At 45.2% G+C, this 17,378-nt stretch overlaps 1 protein-coding gene across 2 annotated transcripts in view; it reads right to left on the bottom strand.

Moving 5' to 3' along the window:
* bmper (BMP binding endothelial regulator) overlaps window positions 1–17,378 on the bottom strand; it is a 101,330-nt gene that overhangs the window by 20,734 nt on the left and 63,218 nt on the right. For both annotated transcript variants that reach the window (XM_078539807.1, XM_078539808.1), the window contains one exon: window positions 16,825–17,151. In XM_078539807.1, coding sequence (XP_078395933.1) covers window positions 16,825–17,151 — 327 coding nt within the window. The remainder of the gene's footprint in view (window positions 1–16,824; window positions 17,152–17,378) is intronic.

Below are 17,378 nucleotides of genomic sequence, written 5' to 3'. Positions count from 1 at the left end.
CTATTGCTGTTTGTAGGATCTTGCTGTGCACAAATTGGCTGCAGTGTTTTCTTCATTACAACAGAACAACACTTGAGAAATACTTTCTTGTTGGTAAGAGGCTCTCGGACATTCTGAGCTTGTGACAGCTCCAGTATAAACGGCCTTTACACTTCAGCCTCTCTAATGTTGGGCTGATTCTGGAACCTGGGCCTGTTGCCTGTTTGAAGTGTTGCTGAGCCTGACCGTTGGTCAAAGCTAGGACCAGAAAATGATAACTCCAACCCTCTGCCCTGGCTTTCCACTACTTCCACCACACTGTCCATCCTATCCAGTGCTGGAACGTCCAGCTTTTGGTGGCCGGATACTCCTGTCAAAGCCAGTGCTTGTGCTGCACACGATCACGGAACATTGCAAATCCTTAGACACTTAAATCACACCATCTACAACCACTCACCAAACCCTAACACTACACAAAACTGTACACAGACTCCAACATCCCCCCTTTATCCAACCCCTCCCCCAATGATGAGTTAATTCATTCTATTTCCAATCACTTTTTTCTAGTCTTCCCTACATTTCTGCCTTTGTCTTCCTCTGTTCAATCCTCACTCTCTCCCTCTCTCTCCTCTTCTGTTCCTCTCCCTCTCTCTCCTCTTCTGTTCCTCTCTCTCCCCTTCTATTCCTCTCTCTCTCGCTCTCTCTTCTTCTATTCCCCCTTTCTCTCTCTCCTCTTCTATTCCTCTCCCTTTCCCCTCTTCTATTCCTCTTTCTCTTCTATTCCTTGCTCTCCCTCTCTCCTCTTCCATTCCTTTCTCTTTCTCCTCTTCTATTTCTCTCTCTCCTGTTCTATTCCTCTCCCTCGCCTATTCTGTTCCTCTCTCTCTCTCCTATTCTGTTCCTCTCCCTCTCTCTCTCTCTTTCTCCCCTATTCTATCCCTCTCCTCCTCGCTCTCTTATTCTGTTCCTCTCCCCCTCTCTAGTTTCAGTCTCTGATTCTCCTGACCAAACTTATTCCAGGCAGTTGGAGAATTCCTCAGGAACTTTCCACAGAATTTTAAATCTGAATCTGATTTGGATTCGGATTTGAAGCTTCAGCAATCATGTTGCTAATGAATTCAGATTGACTATAATATGAAATGGATTACACGGCTGCATCGATCTAACTCTACCTGACTGGACTTGTCACATGAAGCATATCCAACAAACAGGGAATGACTGAGTGCTTGAAAGGTCAGGTTTCCTAAAAGATCCTGAATAAATTGGTTAGAAGTTTAAACTGAAGGAGGCACCAGTATCAACGGGTGATTAAAATCAGGGATGCTGAGACTCCAGAATTAGAGGAGGGCAGAGATCACGGAGGGTTCTGAGGCTGGAGGAGTTTATAAGAGATAGGGAGAGACCTTAGGTGATGTGTGTGTATGTGGCTCAATGTAAACAATGTGGCATTAACTTCAAAATGGTGAACATTTTATTCTTGATGCAATTCATATTTAGTTAAAACTTAAATAAATATCTGTAAAGGAAGGATTCCAATTAGCCAAATATCCTTCAGCTCCTCAGTGTTTGTTCTGTGCTGAATGAATGCGTCTCTTTTTGAAGAGACCGTTCTTTATGGGCCTGTTGCTGCTTTGAGGAGGTGTCACTGAGTTGGGATGACTAAACGCCAGGATACCAGCTGAAATGCAGCAAGATGCTCTCAGGCAGAGTCCGGGGACTGGGAAGAATGAAATAATACCAAAAGATTAATTTGTCAGGGTTCCTGAGCCAACAACTGGAAGAAAATACTCAGTATTTTTCAATTTATCACCATCTACTATGTCTGCTCTATTGTTTAAAGTTTGAGACTAATGTTGCCAAATCTTCTTCTTTTGGAAGGAAACTCAATATTTTGTTTGGAATAAAGTAACTGTTCTTTTCCATTTGAGCATAATGTAGCCCTTATATTTAAATAATGTTGTGGTTGATATTCCTCTTTCTCTCCCCTGACCAGTACCCAAGCTCTGTACTCATTAACAACACCGGAGTGTAGATTCCCCCAGCCAGGCGAAGGTGCAATATCTGAAGCGTCTGTTGTGCAGTTGGTTTGAAGGATTGAGGTGTCCAGCTCCTTGGCAACCCAAGTTGGACATTCATCCAACACATCTGCTTCCTGAGCGATCAGAATCTGCTGGCTTCTTCAGCTCTGAGGCTCAGGTCTCCTGAACTGTGGGCCAGGGGGTTAGAGGATGTGGGAGGGGGACCTGATTCGCTGAGTTTTCCATCCCCTAGAAACAGCACCTCTCTCAAATTCTACTTGTGTTTGTTGGGGCTGAAGGCCCCAAGTATCAAAACACCAGCTTTACAAGATAACAGTGGGAATTAGAACCAAAGGAATGGGAAAAGAAGGCCCTGTATTCAGAGGATGCTGACTACGTGACTGACAGTTTAAGCAATGAGCTAACAGTAGAAGGTTCCTTCCCAATGATTCACATTGTTGGGACAGAGTTTTAAACTAAACCCAGGCAAACAGACCGAAAGGTTTCCCTTTCTGCCCACTCCAAGGATCTATGAACTTGACTAGTCTGAACCCAGCAACAACAACCTGCATTTATATAGCACCTTTAACATAGTAAAACATCCCAAGGTGCTTCACAGGAACATTATCAAACAAGGACTGACACTGATCTACAGAAGGAGGTATAAGGACGGGTAACTAAAAGTTTGGTCAAAGAGGTCAGTTTTCAGGAGCAACTTGGAGGAGCGAGGTAGAGAGATGGAGGGGTGTAGGGAGGGAATTCCAGAGCTTAGGGACTAAATAATGGCGGTCAGTGACGGAGTGATCAAAACCAGGGATGTTCAAGAGGTCAGAATTAAAGGAGTGTAGATTTAAGGAGGGTTATGGGACTGGATGAGATTACAAAAGATAGGGAGAGCTGAGGCCAGAGATGGATTGTTGTGCAAATACCTCAGGTGATGTGAGTGTGTGGCTCGATTTAAACATCTGTTCTTATTTGGCATTAACTTCAGCAGCTCAAATACCATTTTGGCAATTGTTTAGATCCTGAATCTATAACATCTGCTGCAAACGTGAAAACCTGTCACCATTTCTGCAGCAAAACTAATTCCTTTGTTAATATTAGTCAGAAAAGCAGAGGTGAATAAAACACAGAGGAAGCGGAGATTGGGGATAGGGGTGGGTGAGGGGAGTGGGATGATGGTGGGTGGGTGAGGAAAGGGGTTGGGTAGCTGAGGGATTGTCAGCCCAAGAGGACAACAGGCTCAATGTTTTGATCAGTGGAGTTAGTGTACAGCCAGCATTCCTCATTGTGCTGTTGTTAGACAGATGAACCATCAGTGCCAGATCCAGTTGGAAGGAATGAATCCCCAGAACAGCACCAGACAAACACATTGGGTTCCAGGTCAAGGGGGCAGGAGTACAGGCAGAGATAAAGGCGTACAGGCAGAGTCAGACGCACGGGTACAAACGGAGTTGGGCAAAGGGGTGCAGGTGGAGTTGGACACGGGTATGAGTGAGCAGGAAACAGCGGTACAGGCAGAATTGGGCACAGGGGTACAGGTAGAGCTAGGGACAGGGGTAGAGATGGAGTTGGGCACAGGGATACATGCAGAGTGGGGCACAGAGGGACAGGCAGAGTTGGACACAGGGGGACAGGCAGAGTTGGACACGGGGTGACAGGCAGAGTTGGACACAGGGTGACAAGTGAAGTTGGGCACAGGGATACAGGTAGAGCTGGGCACAAAGCGACAGGCAGAGCTGGGCACAAAGGGACAGGCAGAGCTGGGCACAAAGGGACAGGCAGAGCTGGGCACAGAGGCACAGTTAAAGCCAGAGGCTTATTAGTGGCTCAAGGTGGAGAAAAATGTTGAAAAGATTTTGATTTTTGACCATTAGAAATCAGTGAGTTTTCTACTGAAGCGTAATAGTTTCCTGCCACTGAGAATGACAACAGTTAGCTGTGGATTTCTGATTACGCTCTCGGGTGTGATATATTTTATAGCCATTCCTGCAATGAACTCTCTGAAACAATGCTAGCTTTCACTTGTCAAAATATTATTTTCAAACTAATTGAACATTTACCCATGAAATGTGATTGACACAGATTTTGACAACAATTTAACTCTTTTTAGTCCATGTCCAAATGCAGCAAGACCTGGACAATATCCAGGCTTGGGCTGACAAGTGGCAAGTAACATTCGTGCCACACAAGTGCCAGGCAATGACCATCTCCAACAAGAGAGAATCCAACCATCGCCCCTTTGCATTCAATGGCATTACCGTCACTGAATCCCCCACTATCAACATCCTGGGGGTTACCATTGACCAGAAACTGAACTGGACTAGTCAGATAAATACTGTGGCTACAAGAGCAGGTCAGAGGCTAGGAATCCTACAATAAGTTACCCGCCTCCTGACTCCCCAAAGCCTCTCCACCATCTACAAGGTACAAGTCAGGAATGTGATGGAATACTCTCCACTTGCCTGGATAAGTGCAGTTCCCACAACACTCAAGAAACTTGACACCATCCAGGACAAAGCTGCCTGTTTTATTGAAAACAAAAACAGAATTACCTGGAAAAACTCAGCAGGTCTGGCAGCATCGGCGGAGAAGAAATCAGTTAACGTTTCGAGCCTTCATGGCCCTTCGGCAGAACTGAAGCATAGTTAGGAGAAAGCAGAAATATAAACTGGTTTAAGGTGGGGGGGAGCGGGGGGGAAAAAAGAGAAGTTGAGGGTGTGGTGATTGTGGAGATAAGCAGTGATAGGAGCAGATAATCAAAAGATGTCACCGACAAAAGGATCAAAGAGATGTTGAAGGTGGTGATATTTGTCTAAGAAAAGTGCTAATTAAGAATGGAAGACAGGATACTCAAAGTACAGCTCTAGTGGGGGTGGGGTGGAAAGACTAACAAGGTTTTAGTTTTAGATTTAAAAATAATGGAAATAGGTGGGGAAAGAAGAATCTATATAAATTATTGAAAAAAAAAGGGGGGGGTGGGGGAGAAATGGGGTGGGGATGGGGGGAGGGGGAGTTTAAGATCTAAAGTTGTTGAATTCAATATTCAGCCCGGAAGGCTGTAAAGTGCCTAGTTGGAAGATGAGGTGCTGTTCCTGCAGTTTTCGTTGGGCTTCACTGGAACAATGCAGCAAGCCAAGGACAGACATGTGGGCAAGAGAACAGGGTGGAGTGTCTGTCCGCAAGAAAGACCCAAACCTCCCTGTCGCTTGCCATTTTAACACTCCACCCTGCTCTCTTGCCCACATGTCTGTCCTTGGCTTGCTGCATTGTTCTAGTGAAGCCCAACGCAAACTGGAGGAACAGCACCTCATCTTCCGACTAGGCACTTTACAGCCTTCCGGACTGAATATTGAATTCAACAACTTTAGATCTTAAACTCCCCCTCCCCCCATCCCCACCCCGTTTCTCCCACCCCCCTTTTTTTTTCAATAATTTATATAGATTCTTCTTTCCCCACCTATTTCCATTATTTTTAAATCTAAAACTAAAACCTTGTTAGTCTTTCCACCCCACCCCCACTAGAGCTGTACCTTGAGTGTCCTGTCTTCCATTCTTAATTAGCACTTTTCTTAGACAATATCACCACCTTCAACACCTCTTTGATCCTTTTGTCTGTGACATCTTTTGATTATCTGCTCCTATCACTGTTTATCTCCACAATCACCCCACCCTCAACTTCTCTTTCCCCCCCCCCCCCCCCCGCCCCCCCCCACCCACCTTAAACCAGTTTATATTTCTCCCTTCTTCTAACTATGCTTCAGTTCTGCTGAAGGGCCATGAAGGCTCGAAACGTTAACTGATTTCTTCTCCGCCGATGCTGCCAGACCTGCTGAGTTTTTCCAGGTAATTCTGTTTTTGTTTTGGATTTCCAGCATCCGCAGTAGCTTTTAGCTTTTTGTTTTTATCTCTCTGTTTTATTGACACCCCATCCACAAACATTCACTCCATCCACCACTGACACACAGTAGCAGCAGTGTGTGTAACATCTACAAGATGCAGTGCAGGAATTCACCATGACTCCATAGACAGCACCTTCCTAACCCACAACTACTATCAGCTAGAGGGACAGCAGATAGATGGGAACACCACCACCTGGAAATTCCCTTCCAAGTCATCCACCATCCTGACTTGGAAATATATCGCCGTTCCTTCACTGTCGCTGGGTCAAAATCCTGGAACACTCTTCCTAACAGCACTGTGGGTGTACCCACACTACATAGACTGTAGCAGTTCAAGAAGGCAGCTCACCACCACATTCTCAAGTGCAATTAGGGATGAGCAATAAATACTGGACCAGCCAGTGACACCAGAAAGAATTTTTTAAAATTCCCAGCACTCACATCTGAGTGAATTGATATGTTGGGTTATGATTCCAGTATTTGAGGAGATAGAGATTTGGATTGAACAAAGACTTGGATTTATATATACCTTTCACAATCTCAGGATCGAGATTGGGCATTTTACAGCCAATGGAGTACTTCTTGAAGTGTAGTTACTGTTACTGTAGGAAAAGTCACACAGCAAGATCCCACAGCAAGCATGAGATAATGAACAGATCATCTGTTTTAGTGCTGATGATTTGGGGATAAATATTGACCTCAGGAAACCAGGGAGAAACCCCCTGTCTCCAATCTTCTTCCAATAGTAGCTATGGGCCTCGGTTTACCGGTATCTCCAACAGTGCAGCATTCCCTCAGTACAGCACTCCCTCAGTACTGTGTTGGGAGCGTCAGCCTGGATTTTATGCTCAAGAAGTTGGAGTGGATTTGAACCCACAAGCTTCTCAGAGGTGAGTGCTATCCACTGGCTGCCATCAGTGTTCAATTTATAGTAAATTCCCTTCATGTGCAGTCTTGGGTTAACTGGGGATCAACATTTTATATTCCAATTTCTTCTCCATTTTAGATAATTGGTTAAAAAAAAAGCCAGAGGCAGTTTGGGAGAATCATTTTTAACAGTGAGTTACAATGATCTGGAAGGCACTGCCTGAAAGGGAAGTGGAAGCAGATTCAATCCAAACTTTCACTAGAGAGCTAGATACTTGAAAAGGAGAAATTTGCAGGGACAGGAAGAAATAGCAGAGGAGTGGGACTAATTGGATAGCTCCTTCAAAGAGCCAGCACAGCACAGGCATGATGGACCGAATGGTCTCCTCCTATGCAGTTAGATTACATAATCTTCATAAAGTTGCTCTCAACTCACCTTGAGTAAGCAAAGGACTAAATGGTGGCTGTGCCTGATCTGAATGGGTTTGTAGTGCAGCTCAAACACTACCCCTCTCACTGAGCCCTGGTGCGGAGGTGACTACCTAGCATTCTATTCTAATTAAACATCACAGGAGTCCTGCCAGAGGGAAAACCTAAAATCGGATGGTTCAGTACTGAGCAAAAGCTTCCACTGAGTGACCGGGGATGACCTAAATATTTGAGTGTGGGTGGAATTGAGGGATGTGTCACATTTACACAGAAGGGGACTTATTCCAGGCTAGATTTCAGTTCCCTGAGAAATTTACAAATTAATTCATGTTTCACACACTCGCTGTGTGCACAGAATGTTCTAGATCATTCACAAGGAGAAAGGTCTGGGCTCGATATTGTGCTCAAATGTTGAAAGCAACAATAGGTTAATTGTAAACTTGGGAAATAAGAATTATTTTTATGTATCTTTTCTTAAACCTACAAATTATTTCTCCCCCTCAACCATTGCTTTGGAAAAGAGAATTCCACAGTGGTGATCATCAACACCGAGAAATAAAAACATAGAAACTAGGAGCAGGAGTAGGCCATTCGGCCCTTCGAGCCTGCTCCACCATTCATTATGATCATGGCTGATCATCCAACTCAATAGCCTGCTCCCGCTTTCTCCCCATACCCTTTGATCCCTTTCACTCCAAGAGCTATATCTAACTCCTTCTTGAAAACATACAATGTTTTAGTCTCAACTACTTTCTGTGGTAACGAATTCCACAGGCTCACCACTCTCTGGGTGAAGAAATTTCTCCTCATCTCAGTCCTAAATGGTCTAACCCGTCCTCAGACTGTGACCCTTGGTTCTGGACTCCCCCACCATCGGGAACATCCTTATGCATCTACCCTGTCTAGTTCTGTTAGAATTATACAGGTTTCTATGAGATCCCCCTCATTCTTCTGAATGTCAGTCCCGCCATCCCAGGAATCAGTCGGGTAAACCTTCGCTGCACTCCCTCTATAGCAAGAACATCCTTCCTCAGATAAGGAGACCAAAACTGCACACAATATTCCAGGTGTGGTCTCACCAAGGCCCTGTACAATTGCAGCAAGACATCCCTGTTCCTGTACTTGAATCCTCTGGCTATGAAGGCCAACATACCATTTGCCTTCTTTACCGCCTGCTGCACCTGCATGCTTACCTTCAGCGACTGGTGTACAAGGACACCCAGGTCTCGTTACACATTCCCCACTCTCAATTTATAGCCATTCAGATAATAATCTGCCTTCCTGTTTTTGCTACCAAAGTGGATAACCTCACATTTATCCACATTATACTGCATCTGCCATGCATTTGCCCACTCACTCAGCTTGTCCAAATCACACTGAAGCATCTCTGCATCCTCCTCACAGCTCACCCTCCCACCCAGCTTTGTGTCATCTGCAAATTTGAAGATATTACATTTAATTCCCTCATCTAAATCTTTAATATATATTGTGAATAGCTGGGATCCCAGCACCGATCCCTGTGGTACCCCACTAGTCACTGCCTGCCATTCGGAAAAAGACCCATTTATTCCTACTCCTTGTTTCCTGTCTGCCAACCAGTTTTCTATCCATCTCAATACACTACCCCCAAACCCATGCGTTTTAATTTTACATGCCTTTGGGCGTGAGATTGAAAACATGTTACACATCCATTTAAGCATCACACACTTTCTGGTCAGGTAAGTGATAGCACTGCCACTCTAAACACAATGTCACAAGAGACCTTCCTATCCTGCTTTATTCAAGAATTTCCAATGGTGGTCACCCTCTTCTCAAACTGTAAACGTCTCCATACTCCAATCCTACAACCCCAAAACTCCCTGTCCCGCTGTCTCAGGCCTCTTGTGCAGCCTCTTAACTCCCCCCATTGATGGCCCCACCTTCAGCTCCTTAAAACCCCACAATCTGCAATTCACCCCCAAATCCCCTCAATTTACCACAACTTAGGTAAAAGCAATAAGTTAAAAGGCTAATGAAAGTTGGCTTTACCTGAAGAGGATGAGAATACAACATGTGTACAAGTTATATTCAAGCTGTACAGGTCTCATCTAGAGTAACTGTGTACCTGACCTCAGAAGGTGATAGTGGCCTTGGGGTACACACAGTGCAGAGTCACCAGAACGATCCCATAGCCAAAAATGTTGAATTATGAAGACAGATGAGAATTACCGCCAAGAGAGAAGATTATGGGCTGTTTAAGGTGATTAAAACATTAGATAGGATCGATAGAGAGACTGTGGGGGAGGAAGAGGGTGGGAGTCCAGAACAAGGGTAATAAGCCGTTCAGGGGTGAGGTCAGGAAGCACTTCTTCACACAAAGAGGAGTGGAAATCTGGAACTCTCTCCCTCCCAAAAAGCTGTTGAGACTGGGGGTCAATTGAAAATTTCAATATTGAGATTGCTAAGATTTTGTTGGGTGAGGGGATTAAGGGTTATGGAACCAAGGTGGGTAGATGGTGTTAAGATACAGATCAGCCACAATCTAGCGTCCTGTTGCTCTGTTCCTATCACTCTACCTCCCCACAGGTCATTTAAAATGCTCCTTAAAAAAACCAACATCTTTAGTCAAGTTTTTGGTCACCTGTCCTTAGGTGTCTTGCTGTTAAATTTGGTTTGATAACCCTCCTGTGAAGCTCCTTGGAATGTTATCCTATGTTAAAGGTGCTATATAAATGCAAATTGTTATTAGTTCCATAAAGGCCAAAGCTGCAGAAATCTGCTGCCCCACTACCACAGCCAAAGACTCTCTCAACAAACACATTGCAGTCTGAGCACAGAGCTCACAACTAGTCCAGTGTTCAAAACCCCAATATCAGCCCTCACCAGGCCCCTCCAAATAGCACCCCACCCACCCACCCAGACTTCACCAGGCCTCTCCAAAACCCCTGACTTCACCAGGCCTCTCCAACACCCCTGACTTCACCAGGCCTCTCCAACACCCCTGACTTCACCAGGCCTCTCCAACACCCCTGACTTCACCAGGCCTCTCCAAAACTCCCGACTTCACCAGGCCTCTCCAACACCCCTGACTTCACCAGGCCTCTCCAACACCCCTGACTTCACCAGGCCTCTCCAACACCCCTGACTTCACCAGGCCTCTCCAACACCCCTGACTTCACCAGGCCTCTCCAACACCCCTGACTTCACCAGGCCTCTCCAAAACCCCTGACTTCACCAGGCCTCTCCAAAACCCCTGACTTCACCAGGCCTCTCCAAAACCCCTGACTTCACCAGGCCTCTCCAGAGCCACGACCAATTTTGAGCCATGTTAATGCAGTTTTGGACTACAAATTTGTGTTTCCCAAACTTATCCATCCGTTCTCCTTACAGTGATTTTACAAACTAAAACCACAAAAGCCATTCAGAGGCTGGAAACTGTAATTCAGCAATTTCCAACTTCTTCATTCGTCACTAGGTGTTTAAAAAAAAATCAATCGTTTTAATCCAACGAGGGGAATAATCCACAAACCAAACATACTGATGTAACACTCGCTGTTAGTAAACTGCTCTTACGTGGAATATATTGTTATAATTGTCTAATATATACATATAATATAAAGATATATAGTAGATGTATGATACAAAGTATATTGTATATATATGTAAATAATATAAATATGTAGATGTATGATATATAGTATATTGTACATTGTGTATATAAATATATAGTAGATGTGTAATATATAATGCCACAGGATCACAGAATCTTTACAGTGTAGAAGGAGGCCATTCGGCCCATCAAGCCTGTACTGGCTATCTGAAAGACCATTCCACCTAGTCCCACACCCCTGCCTTATCCCCGTAACCTTGCACATTCTCTCTTTTCCAATAGCAATCTAATTCCCTTTTGAATACCTCAATTGAACCTGTCTCCACCACCCTCTCTGGAAGTTCGTTCCAGACTCCAACCATCCTTTGGGTGAAAAAATGTTTCCTCACATCACTTCTACTCCTTTTGCCAATTATTTTGAATCTATGCCCTCTAGTTCTTGATGTTCTCGAGTGGGAACAGTTTCTCACTATTTACTCTGTCCATACCCCTCAGGATCTTGAATACCTCTATCAAGTCTCTTCCCAGCCTTCTTTTCTCCAAGGAAATCAGCCCCAATCTCTCCAATCTATCCTCATAGGTACAGTTCTTCATCCCGGGAATCATTCTTGTGAATCTCCTCTGTACTCTCTCCAATGCCTTCACATCCTTGCTCAAGTATGGCACCCAGAACTGGATGCAGTACTCCAGATTAGGCCTTAATAGTGCCTTACACAAGTTCAACATGACCTCCTTACACTTGTACTCAATGCCCCTATTAATAAAGCCCAAGATACTATTTGCTTTATTAACTGCTCTCTCAATATGCTCTGCCATCTTCGATGACTTATGTACATATACACCGGGGTTCCTCTGTTCCTGCGCCTCCTTTAGAGTTTCTCCATTTATTTTATACCGTCTCTCCATATTCTTCCAGCAAAAATGAATTACCTCACACCTCTCTGCATTGAACTTCATCTGCCACTTGCCTGCCCAATCCACCAACATGTCTATGTCCTTTATATCAGGAACAGCAAGGATCCCAACACTGACCTCTGGGGAACTCCTCTACAAACCTTCATTCAATCTGAAAAACATCCATTAACCACTATTCTTTGTTTCCTGTCACTCAGCCAATTTCCTATCAAAGTGCCTACTCTCCCCTTTATTCCATGAACTAGAATTTTGACTTTTGAAAATCCATATATACCACATCAACAGCATTGCCTTTATCAACCTTCTCTGTCACCTCCTCAAAAAACTTCGGCAGTTTAGTTAAACATGATTTTCCCTTAATGAATCCATGCTGGTTTTCCTTACTTATCCTGCAATTGTCTAAGTGACTATTGATTTTTTCCCAACTATAGTTTCCCTAAGTTTCCCTACCACTGAAATCAAACTGATTGGTCTGTAGTTTCCGGCTTTATCCTTGCACCCCTTTTTGAACAAGGGTGTAACATTCACAATTCTCCAGTCCTCTGGCACCTCCCCTGTGTCTAAGGAAGACTAGAGATTATCATTAGTGCCTCTGCAATTTCCACTCTCACTTCCCTCAGTACCCTTCAGTGTTCTGTTGAAGAGTCATGCAGACTCGAAACGTTAACTGTGTTCCTCTCCACAGATGCTGCCAGACTTGCTGAGTTTTTCCAGGTATTTTTGTTTTTGTTTTGGATTTCCAGCATCTGCAGCTTTTTTGCTTTTATCCCTCAGTACCCTTGGATCATCTCATCCGGCCCTGGTACCTTATCAATTTTAAGTAAAGAGAGCCTATCTAAAACCACCTTCTTCTCGATTATAAGTTTTTCTGGTGTACCAATTACCTCCTCTCTCACCTCGGCCTGGGTAGCATCTTCTCCCTTTGTAAAGACAGATGCAAAGTGCTCGTTTAATAACTCCGCTATTTCTTCTGCCTCCATGTGCATTTTCTAAATCCCCCATCGGCCCTACTCTTTTTTTTAAACCACCCTTTTATTATTTATATGCTATAGAAGATCTTGGGATTCCCTTTTATATTAGCTGCCAATCTATTTTCATGCTCTCTCCTTGCTTTTCTGATAGGTTTTTTCACTTCCCCTCTGGTCCTTCTGTATTCAGCCTGATTCTCCATTGTATTTTCTATCTGACATCTGTTGTACGTGCACTTCTTCCTTTTAGTCTTCATCTCTATCTCTCTCGTCATCCAGGGTGCCTGGATTTATTTGTCCTACCTTTTCCCCTTCAAGAGAAACACTGCCTGAAATACTTCTTCTTTGAAGGTGGCCCATTGTTCAGCCACCGTCTTTTCTGCCAACATTTGATTCCAAGTCACATGACTCAGATACATTCTCATCCCATCGAAGTTGGCTTTCCTGCAATTAATTTTCCCTGCTCTGGATTATTCCCTGTCCTTCTCCATGGCCAACCTATACCTTATGATACAATAGTCATTGTCCCCTAAATGCTCTCCCACTGATATTTGATCCACTTGGGCCAACTCATTCCCCAGAACCAGGTCCAACAGTGCCTGCCCTCTCATTGGATTGAAACATACTGCTGCAGAAAATTATCTTGAATACATTCCAGGAACTCTCGCTCCTCTTGTCCCTTTGCACTGTCCCTATCCCAGTCAATATTTGGATAATTGAAGGCCCCCATTATAATTATGCTATAATTCTTGCACCTCTCTGTAATTTCTTTGCAGATTTGATTCTCTACATCCTTTCCACTAGTTGGAAATCCATATACTGCACCAATCAATGTTACTGCACCTTTTTCATTCCTTATCTTTATCCAGAGAGATTCCATCCTTGACACCTCTGTCCAGTATTGTAATGTCACCTTTAATCAATATTGCCACTCCCCCACCTCCCCACCTTTTCTTTCTTCCCTGCCTCTCCTAAACACTTTGTACCCAAGAACACTTAACGCCCAGTTCTGCCCTGTATGAGCCAGGTCTCTGTTATAGCAATAATATTATAATTCCATTTGTCAATCTGTGCCTGTAGCTCACCAAACTTATTAACCCACACTCCGTGCATTCACATACATGCACATTAACCCTGATTTAGGCTTTTTTTACTTTCCCCCTTACTCTGACCCCATCTAATGACTTACTACTGCCTACTCTAATTCTATCAAACTCTCTGAGCATTCTATTTACCTTGATACTGCTCTCTGATATATCCTCCTGATCAGTTAATATTTCTCTAGTTCCATAGTAGGAGAGACTAGGACCCGAGGGCACAGCCTCAGAGTAAAGGGAAGACCTTTTAGAACAGAAATGAGGAGAAACTTCTTTAGCCAGAGAGTGGTGAATCTATGGAATTCACTGCCACAGAAGGCTGTGGAGGCCAGGTCATTGAGTGTATTTAAGACCGAGATAGATAGGTTCTTGATTGGTAAGGGGATCAAAGGTTACGGGGAGAAGGCGGGAGAATGGGGTTGAGAAACTTATCAGCCATGATTGAATGGCGGAGCAGACTCGATGGGCCAAATGGCCTAATTTCTGCTCCTATGTCTTATGCTCTTATGGTCTTTTGGTCTCTACTTCCCATGGCCAGTTTCTGTGCTCTGCGCTCTGAATTTCCTCTCAGGTTCCAATACCCCTCCCAATCTAGTTTTAAACCCTCCCCAACAGCACTAGCAAACCTCCCCGCGAGGACACTGGTCCCAGTCCTGTTAAGGTGTAGCCCATCCTCTGTCTACAGGTCCCACCTGCCCCAGAACCGGTCCCAATGCCTCAGAAATTGAAAGCCCTCCCTCCTACTCCATTTCTCCAGCCATGTGTTGAACTGCTCGATCTTCCTATTCTTGCGCTCACTAGCACGTGACACTGGGAGTAATCCTGAGATAACTGCTCTTAAGGTCCTGCTTTTTAATTCCCTTCCTAGCTCCCTAAAATCTGCTTTCAGGGCCTCATCCCTTTTCCTACCAATGTCATTGGTCCAAGTGTGAACCATGACCTCTGGCTGTTCATCCTCCCCCAAAAGAATGTGCTGCAGCCACTCAGTGACATCCTTGACCCTTACACCAGGGAGGCAACACACCATCCTGGAGTCATGCCTACAGTTGCAGAAATGCCTGTCTGCTCCTCTAACTATGGAATCCCCTACCAATGTGGCACTTCCACTCTTCCTCCTCCCATCCTGTGCAGCTGAGCCACCCGTGGTGCCATGAACTTGGCTCTTGCTACAGTCCCTCTGAGGAACCATCTCACTCACCAGTAAACAAAATGGAAAAGCGGTTAGAGAGCGAGATACCCCCAGGGGATTCCTGTATTACCTGCCTGTTCCTCTTAGATACTCTGGCGGTCACCCATTCCTCTCTGCCTGTGTACCTCTTAGCTGTGGTGTGACCACCTCTCTAAACGCGCAATCCACATAATCCTCAGCCTTGCGAATGCACCACAGTCACTCCAGCCACTGCTCGAGTTCTGTAACCCAGAGTTCAAGTTTCTGTAGCTGGTGACACATCCTGTAGATGTAGACATCGAGGGCACTTTGTGCCTGCACGACTTCCCACATCTTGCAGGATGCACATTCCACATGGTCAAGCTGCACTGACATACTTCAAACTTTATATAAAGTGTTTACTACAGTATAAGATAATATAATAACTCATTTGTCACTCACTAATCGTCTCCTCTGTGCCAAGTTCAGAAAGGCAATCAGCTTACGGGAATTCCGTGACATCACATGGATTTCATCTGTAAACTCCCAGCTCTCTCTCTCCTTTGCTTTATAGGCCCTCTCCCCCTCCGAACTCCCACTGCTTTATAGGCCCTCTACCTCTCCGAACTCCCACTGCTTTATAGGCCCTCTACCTCTCCAAACTCCCACTGCTTTATAGGCCCTCTCCCTCTCTGAACTCCCACTGCTTTATAGGCCCTCTCCCTCTCCGAACTCCCACTGCTTTATAGGCCCTCTACCTCTCCGAACTCCCCCTGCTTTATAGGCCCTCTCCCTCTCCGAACTCCCACTGCTTTATAGGCCCTCTCCCTCTCCGAACTCCCACTGCTTTATAGGCCCTCTACCTCTCCGAACTCCCACTGCTTTATAGGCCCTCTACCTCTCCGAACTCCCACTGCTTTATAGGCCCTCTCCCTCTCCGAACTCCCACTGCTTTATAGGCCCTCTCCCTCTCCGAACTCCCACTGCTTTATAGGCCCTCTCCCTCTCCGAACTCCCACTGCTTTATAGGCCCTCTACCTCTCCGAACTCCCACTGCTTTATAGGCCCTCTACCTCTCCGAACTCCCACTGCTTTATAGGCCCTCTCCCTCTCCGAACTCCCACTGCTTTATAGGCCCTCTCCCTCTCTGAACTCCCACTGCTTTATAGGCTCTCTCTCTCTCCGAACTCCTGCTTTGTGGGCTCTCTTATGTTGTTTAGTTAGCTTAGTTCAATTAGTTTCTTAATTAACTTTGAATAATTCCTATGTATACCACACCTCTTTCCCCCTTGCACTAAATTCCTATGTGAACCTGGGAACTCGGTCTCTGTCTCAGTCCGGTGTAGTCGCCTGTCTTCTCGCGCATCCCTTCGTATGATATCTAATTGTTATATTGGACCTCCTGATAAAATGTACATTTCTATAGCACCTTTCACAATGTCCCAAAGCGCTTTACAGCCAATGAAGTACTTCTTGATGTGTGGTCACTGTTGTAATGTAGGTAACACGGCAGCCAATTTGTACACAGCAAGCTCCCACAAACAGCAATGTCATGATAGCCAGATAATCTGTATTAGTGACGTTGGCTAAGGGATAAACATTGGCCTGGACACTGGGGAAAGTTCCCCTGCTCTTATTCAAAATTGTGCCACAGGATCTTTTACATCCACCTCTGAGACTGTAGATGGGGCCTCGATTTAATGTCTCATCTGAAAGACAGCACCTCTGACATTGCAGCACTCCCTCACTCTCTTGCCATTGATTTTTGTGCTCGAGTCTCTGAAGTGGGACTTGAACCCACGACCTCCTCACCCTGAGAGGTGAGAGTCCTACTCACTGATCCAGGGCTGACAGCAGAAGATCTCCAGGTTGTGAGAGAGCTTTTACACATCAGTAATAATTCTGTACCTCACCTGCTTCTGTCGTTACTTTAAGTAAGTAGCCATCTAACTGGATGGAGAATTGTTGGTTCCTGTAGGGCAGAGAGATCTTTAGGCCATCTTTCTTCACTGTCAGGTGTTGCAGGAGGCTGATACTGGTCCCACTCAGCATCACCTCAATGGACTTGGTCCATGAGAATGCATAGGTTCTGCGGGCCTCATTCTGCACGAGCACCTGGAAACTAGCCTGACTGGAGCAGTCCTTGGTTAACACATACTGACATGTCCCTTGGAAGTTAAAGGCTCTTCCATCGAATGTGTTGTAATGAGGATCACCAAAGACAGTGCAAACACCACGCTCTGTGGAAGTTAAAACACAGAATCAAACATTAAATCAGTGACACAGACTGAAACTCAGAACAGGAGATGTGAACTACATCACATTGCACAAGGACGAGGAGGAAAGAGAGGAAGGGGAGACAGGGGTGGGGAGGGGGAGACAGGGGAAGGGGAGGGGGAGAGAGGGGAAGGGGAGGGGGAGACGGGGAAGGGGAGAGGAAGAGAGGGGCGGGGAGGGGGAGACGGGG

This window comes from Cetorhinus maximus, chromosome 4 (genome assembly GCF_964194155.1).
Source record: "Cetorhinus maximus chromosome 4, sCetMax3.hap1.1, whole genome shotgun sequence".
In the NCBI taxonomy this organism is placed as follows: domain Eukaryota; kingdom Metazoa; phylum Chordata; class Chondrichthyes; order Lamniformes; family Cetorhinidae; genus Cetorhinus; species Cetorhinus maximus.
Note: the sequence above shows the minus strand (reverse complement) of the source record. Positions and strands in the feature narration are given on the sequence as shown.